General features: G+C 43.5%; 1 protein-coding gene across 4 annotated transcripts; it reads left to right on the top strand.

Annotated features, from left to right (window-relative positions):
- Positions 1–1,231: 1,231 nt before the first annotated feature.
- Positions 1,232–15,746, top strand: apobec2a (apolipoprotein B mRNA editing enzyme, catalytic polypeptide-like 2a). Of its 4 annotated transcripts, none has more exons than XM_034198668.1 (5): positions 1,232–1,432; positions 3,350–3,578; positions 8,034–8,258; positions 13,995–14,335; positions 15,086–15,746. In XM_034198668.1, the coding sequence occupies exons 2-4, from the start codon at positions 3,367–3,369 to the stop codon at positions 14,296–14,298; spliced, it is 741 nt and encodes a 246-aa protein (XP_034054559.1). In that variant the 5' UTR covers positions 1,232–1,432; positions 3,350–3,366; the 3' UTR covers positions 14,299–14,335; positions 15,086–15,746. The 4 variants fall into 4 exon arrangements, 3 of the variants coding, with proteins under 3 accessions (XP_034054559.1, XP_034054560.1, XP_034054558.1); XM_034198669.1 differs by lacking the exon at positions 1,232–1,432 and adding an exon at positions 2,553–2,577; XR_004567241.1 differs by lacking the exon at positions 1,232–1,432 and having other exon boundaries at positions 3,175–3,578; positions 13,995–14,348.
- Positions 15,747–17,731: the final 1,985 nt, after the last annotated feature.

Raw genomic sequence — 17,731 nt, 5'->3', positions numbered from 1 at the left:
GATGGGGTTGGAGATGATTGCTGTAGACTCGTCAGGAACCCCAATCTCACTGACGAGCCTCCCAGTTTGGCCGTACTGGGCAGTTGGGAATGATATGCAGTCTTTCCACAATACAGGCATTGGCCTGCACCTATCCGGCGCTGACGCTCCTCCGGAGAAAGTCTAGCACGACCCAGTTGCATGGGCTCCTCCTGAGAAGAGGTGCGCACGCTGGACGACGGGGGGAAAGAGGAGCAGAGTAGGAGGAAAAACTGGGCTTACTGAGTGAGGCTGGTGAATCCCTCCGTGTCCGCTCAGCTCGGCGCTCCCGCAGACGACCGTCCAAACGAGACATTAAGGAAATCAGCTCTGAGAGATCCGCTGGAACGTCTCGTGCTGCCAATTCGTCCCGAAGCTGGTCCCTTAATCCTCTCAAAAACACCGCCTTGAGAGCCGCCTCATCCCATCGAGCCTCTGCAGCGAGTGTGTGAAACTCAATGGAGTAATCAGCCACTGTCCGGCTTCCTTGTTGCAGGCTAAGCAGCTTATTCTCGGCGGAGCCAGTGGAGTTGGGATGATCAAAAACAGCTGAGAACCGATCAGAGAAGCTCTCAAAACGTAGAGTGTCAAAATCCACAGAAGAGTTTAAAGCCTCTGCCCAGGTTAAAGCTCTCCCGCGGAGCAACCCCAAAACAAAATTGATCCTCGTTGCTTCAGCAGCAAATGCAACAGGACGCTGGCGAAAAACCTTGTTACATTGAAACAAAAAACCTCTGCATTTATCCACCTCTCCGTGAAATGGCTCAGGATCGGTGATAGGAAAATCCTGGCGAGGAGAGGGCAAAGGAGCTGGACTGGGAGTGGCCTGAGATGCTACCGTCGAGGTAGTGAGAGCGGAGATCTGGCATGCCAACTCGGAGACATGAAGAGCCATAGACCGGTTACTATCAACCAACGCTCGGATGAGCTTTTCGTGTTCACCCAGGAGGGAACCCTGACTTGACAGGGCATGAAGGATTGGGGTAGAATCCGCTCCGGATCCTGCAGGGTTCATTCTTGGCCAGTTCTTCTGTTAAGCTCCTCGTAAAGAGACACAAAAACTTGAACCTGCTATGCAAGAACACTGGGACGGAGACTTAGGTGAAGTGTCAAAAAGACTGGATTTAATAAGTCCACAAAAACCCAGGCAGGGGACAAAGCAAACTCTGAACAGAGTGGGGAGAACGTGGAGCAGGGCTGAGGTTGGGCTGGACGTGGCAGGCAGGACGGAATGGAATGTGGAGTTTCTGGAACAGGCACAAAACAGAACAGGATTAGCATACGAAAAAATCCAACAGGAAGAGTATACAAAAAGACTAGAAAATCTAGTCAGCCGGAACTGGAGTTTACCACTGTGAGTATACGAAGAACTGGCGAAGTCTGATGATCGAACCGGAGTTTTAAGCAGCAGCAGGTGAGTAGTGGTAATCAGTGATGATAAGAAACAGGAGCGGAGGTGAGTTGGCGGAAAACGGAAAGTAGGTCAACCACGCCCAGCCAGGAAGACAGACAAACAGATAGACAAACAAACAGAAAAAAGGAGAAGGAGATACTGCAATTCCTCACAGTTCTGATTGTGGATTACAGCAAGGCCGCCACCACGGCGGGAGGGGCGGGGTTTAGTGATGTATTTAAAGCCAGGGGGGGATGTTTGGTTGAGGGAGAAGAAGTCATCGGGCTGTTGCCAGGTTTCGGTGAGCAGAAGGAAATCAAGGGATTTTTCCAAGATTAGTTCATGGAGGATGAGGGCTTTCTTGTTGAGTGATCGGATGTTAAGGAGGGCAATGTTAGTTGAGTGGGAGGGGCGTGGTGTGGTCACAGGCTGAAGAGGTAAGAGGCTGTCCAGGTTGACAGTGCGGGGAGGAATGTGAGATGGGGGGGAGGAGCGGAGAGGAGGTGGAAGGAAGTGTGTTATTATCCGTTTTTGGTGGTTGAGGGCGGTGGGATCCACTCCAGGTATTTGGGCCAGCTCTGAGCAGAGGGCAGTGGGATCCACTCCAGGTATTTGGGCCAGCTCACCATAGTCCAGCACAGGTCAAAAGGTCACAGAGCCTTTTCCTGGCCTCAAATGAGAAACAGGACTTGTTTCTGAAAATGAAACCTAGTCTAACCCTCAGCTTTTTAAGCAGATTAATGACCTGAAGTTTGTTAAGCCTCACAGTTAAAATGGCACCTTATGTTATCTGCTCACTGCAATATGTTATTTTTTTCTTTGTTGATGTTGCTGTCAAAAAAATTATTTACTAATTCACTCAAACAAATGAAAAATAAGCTACATACATTTATATTTAGGATTGTAATGAATGAAACTTGAAATAATAGGTATGATGTGTTTTTAAATATATATATTGATCTTTTTTGAAACGTTAGTTATGTTGTGTTCTTTGTTGAATCAAATTGGAAGTTGCACCAAATGATTTGATGTAATTGAGATGCAATTAGCCTACATACAAGTCCTCAAATTGGAAGCACTGTCTGGGCTGTCTTTTTCACTCAATTCTGCAATAGTAGATCTCGCCTTTCACCTAGGCCGAGGTCGGTGATATTGGGCTTAAAAAGGTTGGTGACCATAACTTTAAGCCATGTTAAGCTTATTCATCACAGTATGCAATTTTATATAGTTCATTCTCCACATTGCCCAGAAATGTTGCATGTGTCTTATGTATCAGTAAATAACTTTAGCTGCTATCTTAGCTCTCGAAAAGCACAGACTCAAGTGTCCTCTGCCCCCCCTCATGGTCTGTAAATAGTCCTGCTTGGTGTGAGTTGCAGCTGCCTGTGTGTATCTGACATGGTTTGACCTATATGAACCTTTAAAGGCCAGTGCCAATAGAGATATTTTTAGATTGAACCTGCTCATAGATAATATTTTATGCAGAGTTGTTATACAGCTTTAAATCTTACAAATGATGTGAGATTGATATTGCCCAAAATCATTATCAAGTATTTAGTGTTCCCTCTCAAAGGTCTATAAAGTCACCTTTGGAGACATGAAGGTAAACTCAGCTTTAATCAGAAAAAGGTTTTCTTGCTGAGACATTTTATAGATAAATAAGTGGTTTATGGACAAACATGTGAACTGTATGCTGTGATCCTAGCATCTCCTCCCCCCTCCTTCTCTCACTCTCTCTCTCTGGTACGTGTGGTCTCTGGTTGCTGGACCCTGCCACCTCCCCCTCACTTGGTTTCCCTTCCTTTCGGCTTGGCTGCTGTATGTTCAAGTCTCAAGACTTCTTTCTTCTTCTCCATCTTCTTTTTTCATCTTAATTCTTTCCATGCTGACTATTTGAACTCACAAATTCTCTTGACAGTCGTTCTTTCACCATGGCAGATAAAAGTCGCACGCCAATGAGAAGAAAAGAAAAAAAAGAAAAAAAAGAAAAAGAGACCACTGAAAGGTCAAAGGATGTAAAGGATGTGAAGAAAGAAGCCGAGCAAGGAGCTCCGGCAGTGGAGAAGGGAGCTGAAGAAGGAGCCCCCAATGGAGCAGCAGCAACCGACCAGAATGGAGAGTTTCAGGTGGAGCCAATGGAACTACCTCCATTTGAAATCATCCAAGGGTAGGTCCATAAAACTACTTTTGGTATATGAAACACATCAATAGTTAAAGGTTGAGTTCCAACAGTCTCAGATTACATTTGTTTTATTGACTAACTGTCTTTGGCTGTGAATGCCATTACTGTGACTGCTGTGTCAGCAGAGAGGGTCCACACATCCACGTGCTTCAATGAGATGCTCTTAAAGTAGACCTTAGTCAACTGTCTGTATTTTCAACTGCTCATGCCTAAAGAGGAAACACTATGTGTGGCATAGTGAGAATGATGAGTAATACTTTGCAGACACTGATTATATGATTGAACCCCCCCCCCTGCCCCCCAATGTCACATCTATAAAATAATGTAACCTGTTTTCTGGGTATTACATTGTGTGTGTTGTTTTATTGCAGTAAGTATGAAGTGTGCAAATGTTGATTTAGACAAATCTCTAACGTGAATAACAATAATATAAAATAAAATATTCTTAGTGTTTTTCACCATAACCATTGTGTTTCTTGGAAAATTCCAGATTTCTCTTACTTTTGCAGTGTATATCACAAAAGAGGTGCGAGGACAGAGACTTTGTTGTAGTTGCGTCCATTTTGTTGTTGTGCTTTTTGAAACACAGTTGTGGCAGATATTCCGTTACGTCAACTCCAGTCACTCTTTTGATGACTTGCAAAGTGACTTGAGATCATTTAAATGACTTTAGTCATTACACTTAAGTTGGATATTGATGACATGGGACTGACTTGAGTCATAGTGGTTTATGTGATTTATTTTGATCCTATGTTTATTTAAAATAATTTGTTAAAGAAAACTAGGAGTCTGGAATGTAATTGGGGCGCACACTGGGAATAGCATTTTCATGATTTGCTGAGTCAGTCAGTGTAAGTTAATAAGCAAGCTGCATTAAAGCTGTATTAAAACTTCCCACTTCCAGAGTAGCACAGCTTAGCTATCATCTCCCCCATGCCTGTGCTCTCCCCCAGGAGATCAACTTTCAAAAACTTTTAACGCCACACTGACTTGTTTTGTGCATAACTATGAACAAGTCAAGACATTTTTTTATGGAATGACAAAATGACAAAAATGATTGCTTTTTTTTCAACAGAACAAATAACTTTTTGGTCTGGATCAGATTTTCAGGCTCTTGCAAGAAAAGTTTCATTTCTATTTACATAGCGAGATAGGGACAGAGAACTGGTTTTAACATTTGTAGTGGGAGTGGCCATTGGAAAAATAAACTGTTGGTCCCAGGGTTTAGCCAGCAGTGAGTTGAAAGAAGATTTCAACAGGTCATGAACCGTGTCTGAGTTCCTGTCTGCATCAAAAGAAACTTAAACATCTAACAAAATGTGCCAATATAATTGAATGTACCATCATATCTCAAGCTGTCCAAGCATCTCCTTTAACTCAGCAAACCCGGCTGGCTAGATCTTTGTTGTTTGGGGCTGGGCTCGTATGCCTGGTCAGAATGTTGGCCATGGTCTGTGCTCTCTGTGCTTTTCTAGTTCTGCTCAATAATAGCAATAATTGTTTTAGGGACAGTGTATATTTAGGATAATGGGCCTTAGAAACAACGGCCATATTTTTTCGACACAACGGGCCAACGGACAAATGGGCTTCCGGTCCAATAGGGAATTTATTCGGAATAATGGGAATTTCCCAATTCGCCACAGTGCATCATTACTGTAACAGCAGGAGTGGTGCATGTTGTTGTACCTGCTATGAAATAAAGAAAATATAGTTTTTAGAGTAAGTACTTACTCTTCCGAATCCATGAAGAATAATAGCCCATGCTAACCCATTTTCTTTCTGCATCATTTAAACCAATACATTTCAGTTTGGAAAATAAAATAGCATGATGGACTATATTCAATATCTTCTGTTGATCTTTCCACGTATAGTAAATAAAAGAAAACAAACTGATGGAGTGGGATTTTCCAAAGCCCAACTGAAATGACAGCTGAAGACTACTGCTTTGAAGTCGCACACATAGTGCATTCCCATGCTTTAATAATAACAATGTGTAACATGCGTTTACTGAGTTGACTGGCAGAGATAAAGAGTATGCTGGCCTGCTTTATAACAACTGCTTCCCAGGAAAAGCAATCTACTAATCATACAGTTGAAATGATCAGCAATTGCAGATTGGTTAAATTAGATCCTTCAAACGGACACCATATAATCATCTTTCATGCTCGCCTGACCTACAAAACAAAAACAGGTGCTGTGGCTATATAATATCCTGCTGTCTATTTAAAAGACCGGGCCCCAGTAAAGCTCACTGGTGAATAGCACTGAGGCTCGGCCCAGTGCGGGGGCTCGGGCTCTGTGCCCTGTCCGGGGGCTCGGGCTCTGTGGCCTGTGCGGGGGCTCGGGCTCTGTGCCCTGTGCCCTGTGTGGGGGGTCGGGCTCTGTGCCCTGTGCCCTGTGTGGGGGCTCGGGCTATGTGCCTTGTCCGGGGGCTCGGGCTCTGTGCCTTGTCCGGGGGCTCGGCCCTGTGTCCTGCGCGGGGGCTCAGGCCCTGAGCGGGGGCTCGAGCTTGTGCGGAGGCTCGGCCTGCTGCTACGCCCAGGATTGACTGACCTTTAGGCAGGATCTCCCCTTTTCAACGTATCTTTGGAAAATATGCAAATCTCTCAAAATAGACCAGACCAGATCCGTGAACTATGAAGCAGGTTTTGGGGTTGTGGAGCTAATTGTAGGTTTAACCAAGGGTTGTCATGGTGGGTTACTTCGGGGGAGTTTGCATTGTAACTGAAAACATAAGCTGCTCCGGTGCAGATTATGTTAACAAAGATAACAGATCAACTCGTAAAAAAGCATGGCCACTTCTCTTCACCCGGTACACTGCAGACTTTACACAGAGGAGCTCACCTCAGCTGGTTGTATTGAGTTTGTTTTTGCAAATGTTAATGTAAATATTAACATCCCTTCAAAATCCACCTTTCCATTATCAGTTGGGGACATTATTATTTAAAAAAATGTGTGTATTACATTGTTGTTGTTCACGAGTCAAGATAAAGAATCAGTGTAGAAACATTTGAAAAACACTTGACTTGAAATACAAATTGGGAGGAAATTTCGAGTTAAATAGTGTTGGATTGTAAAATAGGATAGGATAGACGGACACAAGTTCTTTTGAATGGATAATTTGACACGTATTTTAATTCATGATCATGTTTATAAGTTACCGGAAAAGATGATGCTCATGTCTTTTGACAGTTGTGGGTTGGTAGGTAATGTAGATGCCCTGATCTAAAACGGAAAAAAGTGCAAACCAAGTCTGTTCCTGTATAAATTGCTTAATTTCCCAGCCAGAATAAGCTTGTTTAGAATTAGGGGAGCATCTTTCCTGTGTTCCTCGGCTTGGTCCGATATTGGTGTGCCGACCTAATGCCCTCTACTCTGAACACACTAATAAGTCATATTATCAAAGATGTACACAAACCCATACCCCAGAGAGTTAATGTCCACCAGTAGGTTTTAAACCACAGGAAATACCTTTACCATACATTCCATAAAGAGGAGGATCTGATCAGTTCAGATGCTTCCAGCTGTCCTTCTGAATTCCTTTAGCAGACAATCTTTTGGTTCCAGATTGTGATTGTGTTGATGTTTGGCTGCTTTCACCTGTGTGTGGATGGAACTAGGACAGAGGGGAATGTTGAAGAATATATCAGCATTTGATCAGTGTTCCTCTTTGAGGGAAGTCTTTTAGGCTGCTGTGTTCATGGCTTTCCAAAGGACCAACGACTTGCTAGCTTCACCAAAGAAATGTATCCTCTGCTGTCAGCCATTGTGGGTTTAAAAAAACAGCCTTAAGATTTGCACAAAAATAAGAGTGTGTAGTTGCTAAGATGCCGTTTGCTAGCAGGTCGCTACCGGTAGATACACACGCTAAACACTGTTTAGTAGCGCTGACAATCCAATCAACACACACACACACACACACACACACACACACACACACACACACACACACACACACACACACACACACCACACACACACACACACACACACACACACACACACACACACACACACACACACACACACACACACACACACACAGGCACAGTTACCCAGTGGCATGACAGTGGCTACGTTGCATTGGTTATTAATACTATTTTTTGAGGGAATGTTTTCCTCTGTCAAAACACAATATCCTCTTTCACGACAAACTGACTGATGTTTCCCAGCTTAAAGATTGTAAAAGGCTGCAGTTTTACTTATTTGCAGATATTTTGTAAAACAATTAGGGATGAAATACCAGGATAATACACCATTAATACAGTGACATTGATTTCATCTGTTTGTTAAAGTTACATTCATAGCTCGTTTGAACAATAGAAGGAAATCTATCTTTACTTTAAACACTTTTTTGCAGATCAACAGAGAAATATTTAATATGCCAAAAAATGAAAAGTAACATACCAATGTTTCTTTCATTTATTCTGTTATACACAGGGACCGGATTGATCCTTTTGCCTTTAAGTTCCAGTTCAAGAACGTGGAGTACTCCTCAGGTCGCAATAAGACCTACCTGTGCTACCTGGTGGATTGTGGGACGTCTGATGATGGGCTGCTGCGGGGATATCTGGAGGACGAGCACTCCGGCTCTCATGCTGAAGAGGCCTTCTTCCCACAATGCCTGCCTCACTACGACCCTGCACTCAAATACACAGTCACCTGGTACGTAACATATTTGAACTGTCCCATGGTATGTGGCATAGAGAAGGTTGCTAATTTAAAATTACCTTATTTAAATCGGGAAAATTTTATTGTTGTTTTTTCCATTTCTTTTTTGCCACTTGCGTTTGAATGAATGCTTTTATGATCTTCAATGCAGAAATAAACCACATATGTATTTTACAGTAGTGGGCTGTGTATTTCCCGCCTAAGCCTTCAGTAGCTTCCTACCTGAATCAAACCACCTCTTAATATCATCATTATGACGTCACGGCCAGTGCTTGAATTGGAATGAAAAAGGTGCCAGTACTCTAAAATCAGCAACTTTTTCAAGTCAATTTTATATATACAGCCCACAAACAAGAATTTGGCTACTATAATGCTGGTGGGTTTGTCTCTTTACTACTGTATATTTTAGAAAGGTTCACTGTACTTAACATTTGTTATGATAGGCAGCGGATATGGCTAAAGCTCAGTAAGGTCAATATTAACTGAAAATATAGCAATCAAAGTCTAGATCTTCTGCTGAAGACACATGAAGCAGAGACCTTTCAGGTGAGAGCCCCTCTGGTGGTGTTCAACATTAATGACAAGGAAACAAAGCTCTGGTCAGAAGCATTTTTTATAAAAAGCTTTAACAAAATTAAGTATTTCTGTACATTTTGAATGCAATCTAACTTTCCAACTCAGAAAACGAAAAACGAAAAAGTGCCAAAAGTCTTCTCACATGGCTGAGCTGCTTTGCAATATACTTCACCACTGAAGAATACAAATATGTATAAAGTAAACTATGATGCAATCTAACTTTCCAACTCAGAAAAATGATAAAGAGCATGAACAAAGAACATGTAAAAACAAATGCAAAATTTGCACAATCTAAAATGAGAAACTGTAACTGCAAGTAACAAAGTCTGAGCCATGGTAAAGAGTTACATTGAACACCAAGCTGATCAGATAACTCCCTGGTTGGTCTGAAGTCCTTCTATCTCCAGGATCTGTACAAATCGGCACATTATGCCAAAAGTCTTCTCACTGGGTGAGCTGCTTTGCAATATACTTCACATTGTTAGAAAAGGCTCCAGAAGGCCTTGGGGACATCAGTATCAGGGGCTGGAGCTGGACAGGCTCTTTCATCAGCACTTCTCCTTCCCTTTGCCAGCCAGGACCTCACATACTGTTCCGGATTGAACTGTCCTAGTGATGGTCCATTACATTTAATGAAAACCAGGCTGGACAGTCGGCTGACAGAGAGAGCATTCCTTTTTGCAGTAAGGATATCGTTCATGCAGCTGAATGCCCGCTCACACTCACTAGTGGAGACAGCGATGGTTCGGACTGCTTCAGTAGAGGCTCCATGGCAGCAGGTGTACGGGATGCCCTGGTTTCCTTGTATTCGCGAAAGCCCTGAACAGTCTCTCTTCTGTCCACTTTCAGCACTTCGCACAAACGTAGCACCTCTACGTCCCCATACTGTACGTCTAACTCCTCTTCAGGCCAACTTCCAGGATGGATAACTTTCATGTCCTGGATTAGCTGATTGTCCCGGGCCTCCCGGCCATGTAATGGGATTTCTCTTGTGCTGACATGAGAGGAGGTTGTGGAAGTCATTCTGTGTCTCAGATTCTCTACCATACTGCGGAAAAACTGACCTGCATGAATCTGTACAAGCCTGCCATTCTCACGCAGGGCAACACCCTTGAAGGACTTCTCAGCTAGAGCTGTATGAACTGTAGTCATGTGTGGGCCAGGCATGGTGACCATGGATTCAAAAACTCGTATTTCTCGAGTTAAGAGCCTATCTGCTGTAGGCAGTGTCATCTCTCTTTTTTGGAGTTGCCGAGAGAGGTCGCTGAGCTCTGTGAGCGCATCGTACATCAGTCCCAGATTGCTGACAAACGTTGCAGATGTGAGCACATCATCCAGGCCCTTGTACTTTGCTCTGTCTCTGGAATCCCTGCTCGTGTCGTTTGCAGCATTTTTGAAGTGATCATGAAGCACTCGGTAGTTTTCCCAGACTGCTCTGACGCTCCTTTCACTTGAAGCCACCCAGCGGATGGACAAAACACGCCCTATCACCAGGAGACGCTGTCCGACTGCTTGCGCACACTGCGCTAACTGCCTCTGATTTTTGGGGGAGGCATGGAACAAGGAATAGAGTTTGTCAAAAAAGATCTGGAAATGATTGAGCCCTGAGACCTCCTTGACCACATCCCCAACTGCCAGCTCTAGACGATGATTGGAGCAGTGCCACACAAACAGGCTTGGGAATTTACTACACAACTGGGTAGCAACGCCTGTTCTCTTCCCTAGCATGACTGAAGCCCCATCACATGCAAAAGAAACGAAACACTGACCTAAAAAGTCCTCGTTAAAATCTCTTCCAAGACACTCCATTAACGCCTTTGTGATGTCATCAGCCGTTGTTCCATCCAACTCGATCAGCTCCCAAAAAAACGTTTCGGGCTCAGCATCAGCTAATGCTGAGCGTAGACACACAACAAGCACCGTTTTACCACTAATAGTGGTAGATTCATCGACCAAAACACAGAGTTTTCTTTGGTTTTCTGTAATGTCTTTTGCCATTTTTTTCTTCAGCTCATGAGCTATGTGGTCGATGATTTCGCCACAGGTTTTATTGGAGTGCAAAACTCTGCCCACGTTCAGCCCATTCAGTTTCTGTACATTGAAATCAATTGGCATGTCTGTGAATGGCCGGCTATGTTTGCCAATTTTATATGCCGTTCGAAAAACTCTGATAGTGGTGTCTAATTCAGATTTATGCATAGACTGCACTTGATGTTGAATAGTTTCACGTGAAGCAGATGTAAGGATGTCAGCAGCTTTTACATGGGCTTGTGATTCTTTATGTTCTTTGATTTTTTTTCTCAGGCTAGCTTGTTGTTTGCCCTTGTCAACACCGAAATGAGACACTGCACACTCACCCCATTCAGTTGACAGTTTCAGTCCTTGTCCAGTGTGTATTCCCAAAGATTTGACATCTCTGCATATCCGACATCCTAGCTTCTTATCTTTAAGAAGGAGCCATGCATTGGTCTTGCAAAAATATTGCACCTGGTCCGTTGTCCAGCAGTCAGGTGCATCGCTTTGCCCGGTGTTGGTGGTGGCAGTTGCGCCAGCAGCAGCTAACGTTAGAGGCTCTGGAGGAGGCGGCGGAGCTAGTGCTAATGCTAATGCACTAGAACTTGGAGCAGGAGGATCAACCAAAGAAAGCTCCCCATCAGACACAATTTCTAACACAGGCACAGCATTCTCTGTATTTGAAGTTTCTTCCGGCGACAACCGCTGTCTTTTTGCACTTTTATTAATCCACGCTAACATTTTAGAAATGCTAATTTGTGACGTGACTTGCTTTCCTTCTCTCGGGGGCGTGCCTGCTCTGTTCTATCACTCTACATAGCCACCCACTGGGTGGGAGTTGCACTGCATAAACACAACACAAGTGCATCTAGGTATGTAAATTGTAAAGCATTAAAACATGGTTTTACTAACAGTTTTCAGTATGTTGTTACTTCGGCATTATTATTATTATTATTTTGAAACGTGTATTACTATTAAATCACGGTCAAATAGGTTAATTTTGACATAGTCGTTTCCACCACAGTATTTACATGGAGAAGATAAGCCCCGCCCCCTCTCCAGCACGTTCTGTTTGAATGACAGGAGTAAACAGCTGACAGCCGCTGTGAAACTCCAGCGGTTAGAGCGATGAGAATGTCCGTTCGGCACCTCATGACGCATCTACTGAGTACCGGGCGGCTGTATATATATATATATATGGATGTATAATAAGAACGGCGGGAGAGTGTTGAGTACTGGCACGGTGCATGAGTACCGGAGTACCGCCAGCATGCCGGTACTGAGAAAGAAGTGCCGGTACTCCATGGGTCAGAACCAGAAGTGCCGGTACTGCGTACCGGTGAGTACCGGCCCAATTCCAGCACTGGTCACGGCTATAGAAACCATTAATATTATAAAGAAACGTAGTGTAACAGGGTGTTGCATCACAGACAGGTATCTTATGTAGCGAGAATGAATGTCATTACTAAAGCAGGAAACCCAAACAACACAATTCAACAAGTTTCAATGCAGCCACCGCAGATACATACATCCTCTCTAGCAGAAGCATCAATATTTACTTCATAAAATGACAAGACATTTCAATTAAAGCCTTATAGCCTTTACTCACCAATACATTGATTATTTGTACACAAAATCCATCCTCCTTTCTTTCCTCAACAAGAGTTCCAATAATAAGTCCTGTTCTATCACCATGGAGGCTAATGCTGAAAGTCCAGTCTGTCCAGTCGTATTTCTGGTAAAAACCATAGTGGAGCTCCATTTCCCTGCTGTTCGTTAAGCTGTAGATCCACTCTTGTAAGTGTCCGGCAGTGCTTTGTGTCTCGCTGCTGCCTTGGTTAGACAACTCAAGTTTCAAACCCTCTATGGCTCCAAACAGTGGATCAGTTGTGGATATCAGGCGTTCCCAGCAGTGTGTAGTAGTAGTAGTAGTAGTAGTAGTAGTAGTAGTAGTAGTAGTAGTAGTGTGCAGTTCGCTGTAGTTAGGGAAATGAAAGTGGCAGACGAACCCTTTCACCGGCTGTGACAGACTTGCTAGCTTCACCAAATAAATGTATCCTCTGCTGTCAGCCATTGTGGGTTTAAAAAAACAGCCTTAAGATTTACACGAAAATAAGAGTGTGTAGTTGCTAAGGACGCTACAGATGCCGTTTGCTAGCAGGTCGCTACCGGTAGATACACACACTCAACACGCTAAACACTGTTTAGTAGCGCTGACAATCCAATCAAAGGACGTGAAAATTCCGACGTCATCATACGCCTGCAAGATGGCCCCAGTTTCGCCAACTCTAAATCTGATTGGTCAATGCAACAGTTTCATTGCCATTTGTTTTAAATTACAAGGTCGATTCTGAAGGCCTCAGACATATTTATTTGACCCAGCAACACATTCTGACTGAAATATGATTGGATTAAAGCTCCAACATTAACAACCATTACTGGACGCAGCGCAACCGAGCGCAACACAGAGAAAAGTTATAAAATGAAGAGAACAGATTATTGGAAATAATGTATTCAGTTCAAGATTCAGAGGCTTTAATCTCATATGCACAGTAGCTACATTGTAGAAATGGCAATATAAAACAAAAAACGATAAAAACAATTAAACAGTGCAAGAAGAAACAGATTAGAAAATGATAGTGCAGATTATGTTGCAGATCAATGTGCAAGTAATGCAGATGAAGATTAAGTCAACTATACACATGTCAGCAAAATAAATAATGACAATAAGCCAAATAGAGCAGAACGTTGTAAATGACAGGCTGATTTAATACATACATGAATGAAAACAACTATATTAAAAGGTTAGTGATTCTGACAGTGTTTAGGCCAGCAGAGAAGGCCCACCACTCGTATTTTAGAACAACCCTCTTATAGGTCTTCACCTGCTCTCCCAGTGAGCTGGACCGTTCAGAATATCTTCTTTCACATAAACACTTTTAAACTGTATCTTTCGACAGAAACCTGACTGTGACGTCACGTGGTGAATGTCTCCTTAAGGAACACACTTGCATGCAAAAATGTGAACGTTCTAACTGCATATATGAAATGCATCTGTATCTGTTTATCCTTAAAATGAACAGAGACGTGTAAGCATGTTTGGAAATGAAAAGCATTTCTCCTTATCTACTTTGCTCTCAGGTATGTGTCTTCAAGTCCATGCTCTGCTTGTGCAACAAAGATAGCTGAAGTGCTGAAGGCCAGGACCAACGTGAAGCTGAGCATCTTTTCTGCTCGGCTCTTTGAGTGGGAGGAGCCAGAGATCCAGGACGGGCTGAAGGCGCTGCATGCTGCTGGCTGTAAGCTGCGGGTGATGAAGCCTCTGGACTTCTCCTACGCCTGGGAGACATTTGTGGAGAACGAGGATCAGCCCCTGAACCTGTGGGAGGACTGCAAAGAAAACTATGAGTACTACCATGACAAGCTGGCTGACATTATACAGTGACCACAGTAAATGTTCAAAGAAAAATCTCATTAACAAGGTGGGACTTATTGGTAAATCTTGTTTTTATTTCACAAACTGATTGAAAGTCATTGTAGTAACCACGCTTAAGACATGCAATTAAACTCTGTTGCAAATAGTGAAGAAAAGGATGGACCAGATCCATAATGTTCAACAAACGTGTTGTATTCCTTTTAGAGGTGTTCTGATTATTTGGAACACTCGCTCATATGTTCGCCCTCGAAACTTTTTGCACCAAGACAAAACGTATCACTGGTGAAGCATCCTGGGACTTTGGTTTCCTCCCCTGGTTTTAGTGCCATGATAAAGAGCTCTTTAGCAGTGTTCAGCAAAATATGTGATTTGTTTAAAGGTTATTTTGTATTATGGCAATAGAATAAAAAGATGGTTCAAATCAGGACAGGCGGTTGGTCATCTCCAAATGAAGCTGTAGTTCAGCCCACTAGATGGCAATCTCGGTTCAAAGAAACATCGAAAGGGCTTGCCATTCAGTGAGCTTAAACCCTTTATTGAGCAGAGCGCCATCCAGTGGGCTCAGAAGATACAGAACGTTGTTTATGATTCATCATCAGCAAACACTTCTGGCCATGCCTGAGCAGAAACAAAGATTTGAACGAGGCCAGGGAAATTATTATTTAAAAGGAGAAGTAAAGCATGTACGGTCACATTTCTTTACTTCTTAATGATAATGATGGATTTCGTTTTTCATAAAATGACATAATTGTAAAATGTCAAACTTTCTCTCTCTTTGTCTCTCTCTCTGACACAGGAATCCGGTCGTGAATTTGTGCACCCCGATCATTTTCATACTTTACATCTGATTCATGTTGATGTCATTATTGTTGTTATTTATAGTATGTGAGAGTAGAATAGCTATGTTTCTATTAATGTGACGACTTTGCTTTAGTATGTTATATAAGTATAAGTATAATACTAAACCCCCCCACCCCACATATGACAGCAATCCATACACCTGGCCTCCACTCTGACTATCCTGAATGCAGCAAGTCCAACATCCTGAGGACAAGAAAGACAGCTGTCAGTGTGTGACTGTTTTGTCCTATATCGGGACATAGATCTGACAATAATAATATCTGTGTATTCAATTCATTTCAAGTGTTCATTCTTCTTGTTATATCGGTTGACGCAGTACTCCGATAGTTTGCTTGGATAAAAAACAGCTGTACCCCATGTAGAAAAAGTAATTACAGGTCAAATTCCTGCATTTTAAATTGTACTTATATTTATTTTTTACAACAGTATTAGAATCAAAATGTACTTTAATATTATTTTTTTAATTGGATTATGAATATTGATGCATTAAAGATAGGGTGGGTAATCTGATCCCAAAACATTTTTGCTATATTGAAAGCAATAAATAAATCAAGGGCACTGCCAAATAATAAAAAAAAATCCAATATCTGTCTGTGGCAGGACTGTGATTGGTCCTTTCTTTTTTTTATTTTGCCTGAAAGAATATGATTGGATGGCCATCCGGTCTACCTAAAGCAATTTAATGCAAGGTAATGCATACAGTCTGCAGAACTCTAAACATAACTCTTGAATGTCACACTAGCTACAGAGAGCCCCGGAAACGGACACAGATCAGATGACATGCTCACAGTGCTAAGACCTGCCTTCACTGATCAGCAGAGAGCTTTTATACGTGTGGATCTGTTATCTTGAACATGTTAGGGGTGCATCATAAATGACTGGAGATAAATCAATGAATCACTGTTGCAACCATGAAAGTCCACACTGGAAAACATGCTGCTCCATAAACAAGTAAAGAAATAATGAAAACAAGAGGCGCTTTCACACCGCAGTACTTGTCCCACAAAGGTTCATGAGAACTTAGTTCATGAGAACTCTTTAGTTCTCATGAACTAAGTACAGATCGCGTTCACACCGGAATAAGTCCCTGGGGGAGGATTAGGCAAATGAAGCCGCTGACGTCACTTCTTCTTCTTTGGGTTTACTGGCAGGCCGCAAACCACTTCACGGCATATACTGCCGCCCAAAGTCCCCGGCCGGAAGTCCCCGGAGTTGGGGACTGGCTTCAGTAGAAGCTGCTGGGACTCCCAGCAGCTTCTACTGAAGCCTTCCGAGTAAATCGCCAGAACGCCGACACCTCCTCATCTCCACCACTCCCATGTTTTATTTTGTGTTGCCATAAGTTAGTCTCTCTGCGTTTCTGCGCTGGGCTAATGCTAATAATGCTAATGCGAGGATAATAAAATGGCGGCCTCACAAAACTTTTTGGGACAGACATAGGAACCTTTTTCTCCCACGAAAGTCCCTGCTCTCTAGCAGGGACTAAAAGGGGGTGAAAAGGTTCTCATGAACTAATTTTAGTTCCGGCTCTTTTTGGTGTGAACGCAACATTTCGGAACTATATCGGAACTAAAGTGGGAAAAGTACTGCGGTGTGAACGCGCCTAAGGGTTATCTTACACAGGCTCCGCCCTCTACTGGACTCTATGGCTACTACCCCTTGACCATACTATACGAGCATTCACCTACTGAGATATCTATAAACGTAGCCGGCCCTCGGGGCGGGCCTACCTGAATGCGTGCACAAGGCCACCGTATATAAGGTGGCCACGCCTCCTGCTCCTGTTATCCTTTTCTCTTCAGCGAGCAACAACTGAAGCAGAGAAAGTCAAACGTTTGAAAGAAGAAGAAAGAGTTATCATACCTTCATGGAGTCGCCACTTCAAGAGACCCGGGCCTGTCCTTCGTGCCCCAGCTTAAATAGCGGGTGCCAAACCCCACCACCTCTCCTTCGAGTGTTTGGGGGACCAGGATATGGCCGAGGCGGTGCCATTCACGTTCGCCATTCCAGCGGGTCGGATGGCTCCGCTTGCCGTTGTCGGGCACTTCCGGGTCCGGCGTCCATGTACTTCCCTACTTCCCCCTAGGTGATGACCATGGTGGCGGAGCGCCCATCTGCTCCCAGCAGGCAGCCGGCTGGGCAGAGAGCCTCTGCCCCGCTGCCGCGAGACAGGGCGTGTACGGGTGTTTTTGGCATCTCGCTCATTGCTAAGAGCCGCAAGATGCCCCCACCTCACCAGATCAGAGCGATTATTTGGCCGCATCATCGGCCGAATTAGTAGTTTGGGGTGTGTTTCACTTCGGTTAAATCGATTCCTTGCGTCGTTTCCCTGCGTCTAGTCCCTCCCACCAGGGAAGCATGGCGAGACGCAAGGAAACCACGAGAAGCAGGGAAATGAGTTTTAAGAGTAATGGGACGTCCTTTCCTCCGGAGCGTCACGTGAAGCGACATCGTTCGTGATGACTCCGCACAGCTGTTCGTCTGACAGCAGCTCTGTCCCCGTTATTTTCACAAACACCCCCGCCACACATTTACCAACACAAACATTTGTATCATCTATCATCTCTAGACCCCAATAAAT

Source organism: Gymnodraco acuticeps, unplaced genomic scaffold, assembly GCF_902827175.1.
Source record: "Gymnodraco acuticeps unplaced genomic scaffold, fGymAcu1.1, whole genome shotgun sequence".
Lineage (NCBI taxonomy): Eukaryota > Metazoa > Chordata > Actinopteri > Perciformes > Bathydraconidae > Gymnodraco > Gymnodraco acuticeps.
The sequence above is the reverse complement of the archived record's forward strand: the minus strand, read 5'-3'. Positions and strand labels throughout refer to the sequence as shown.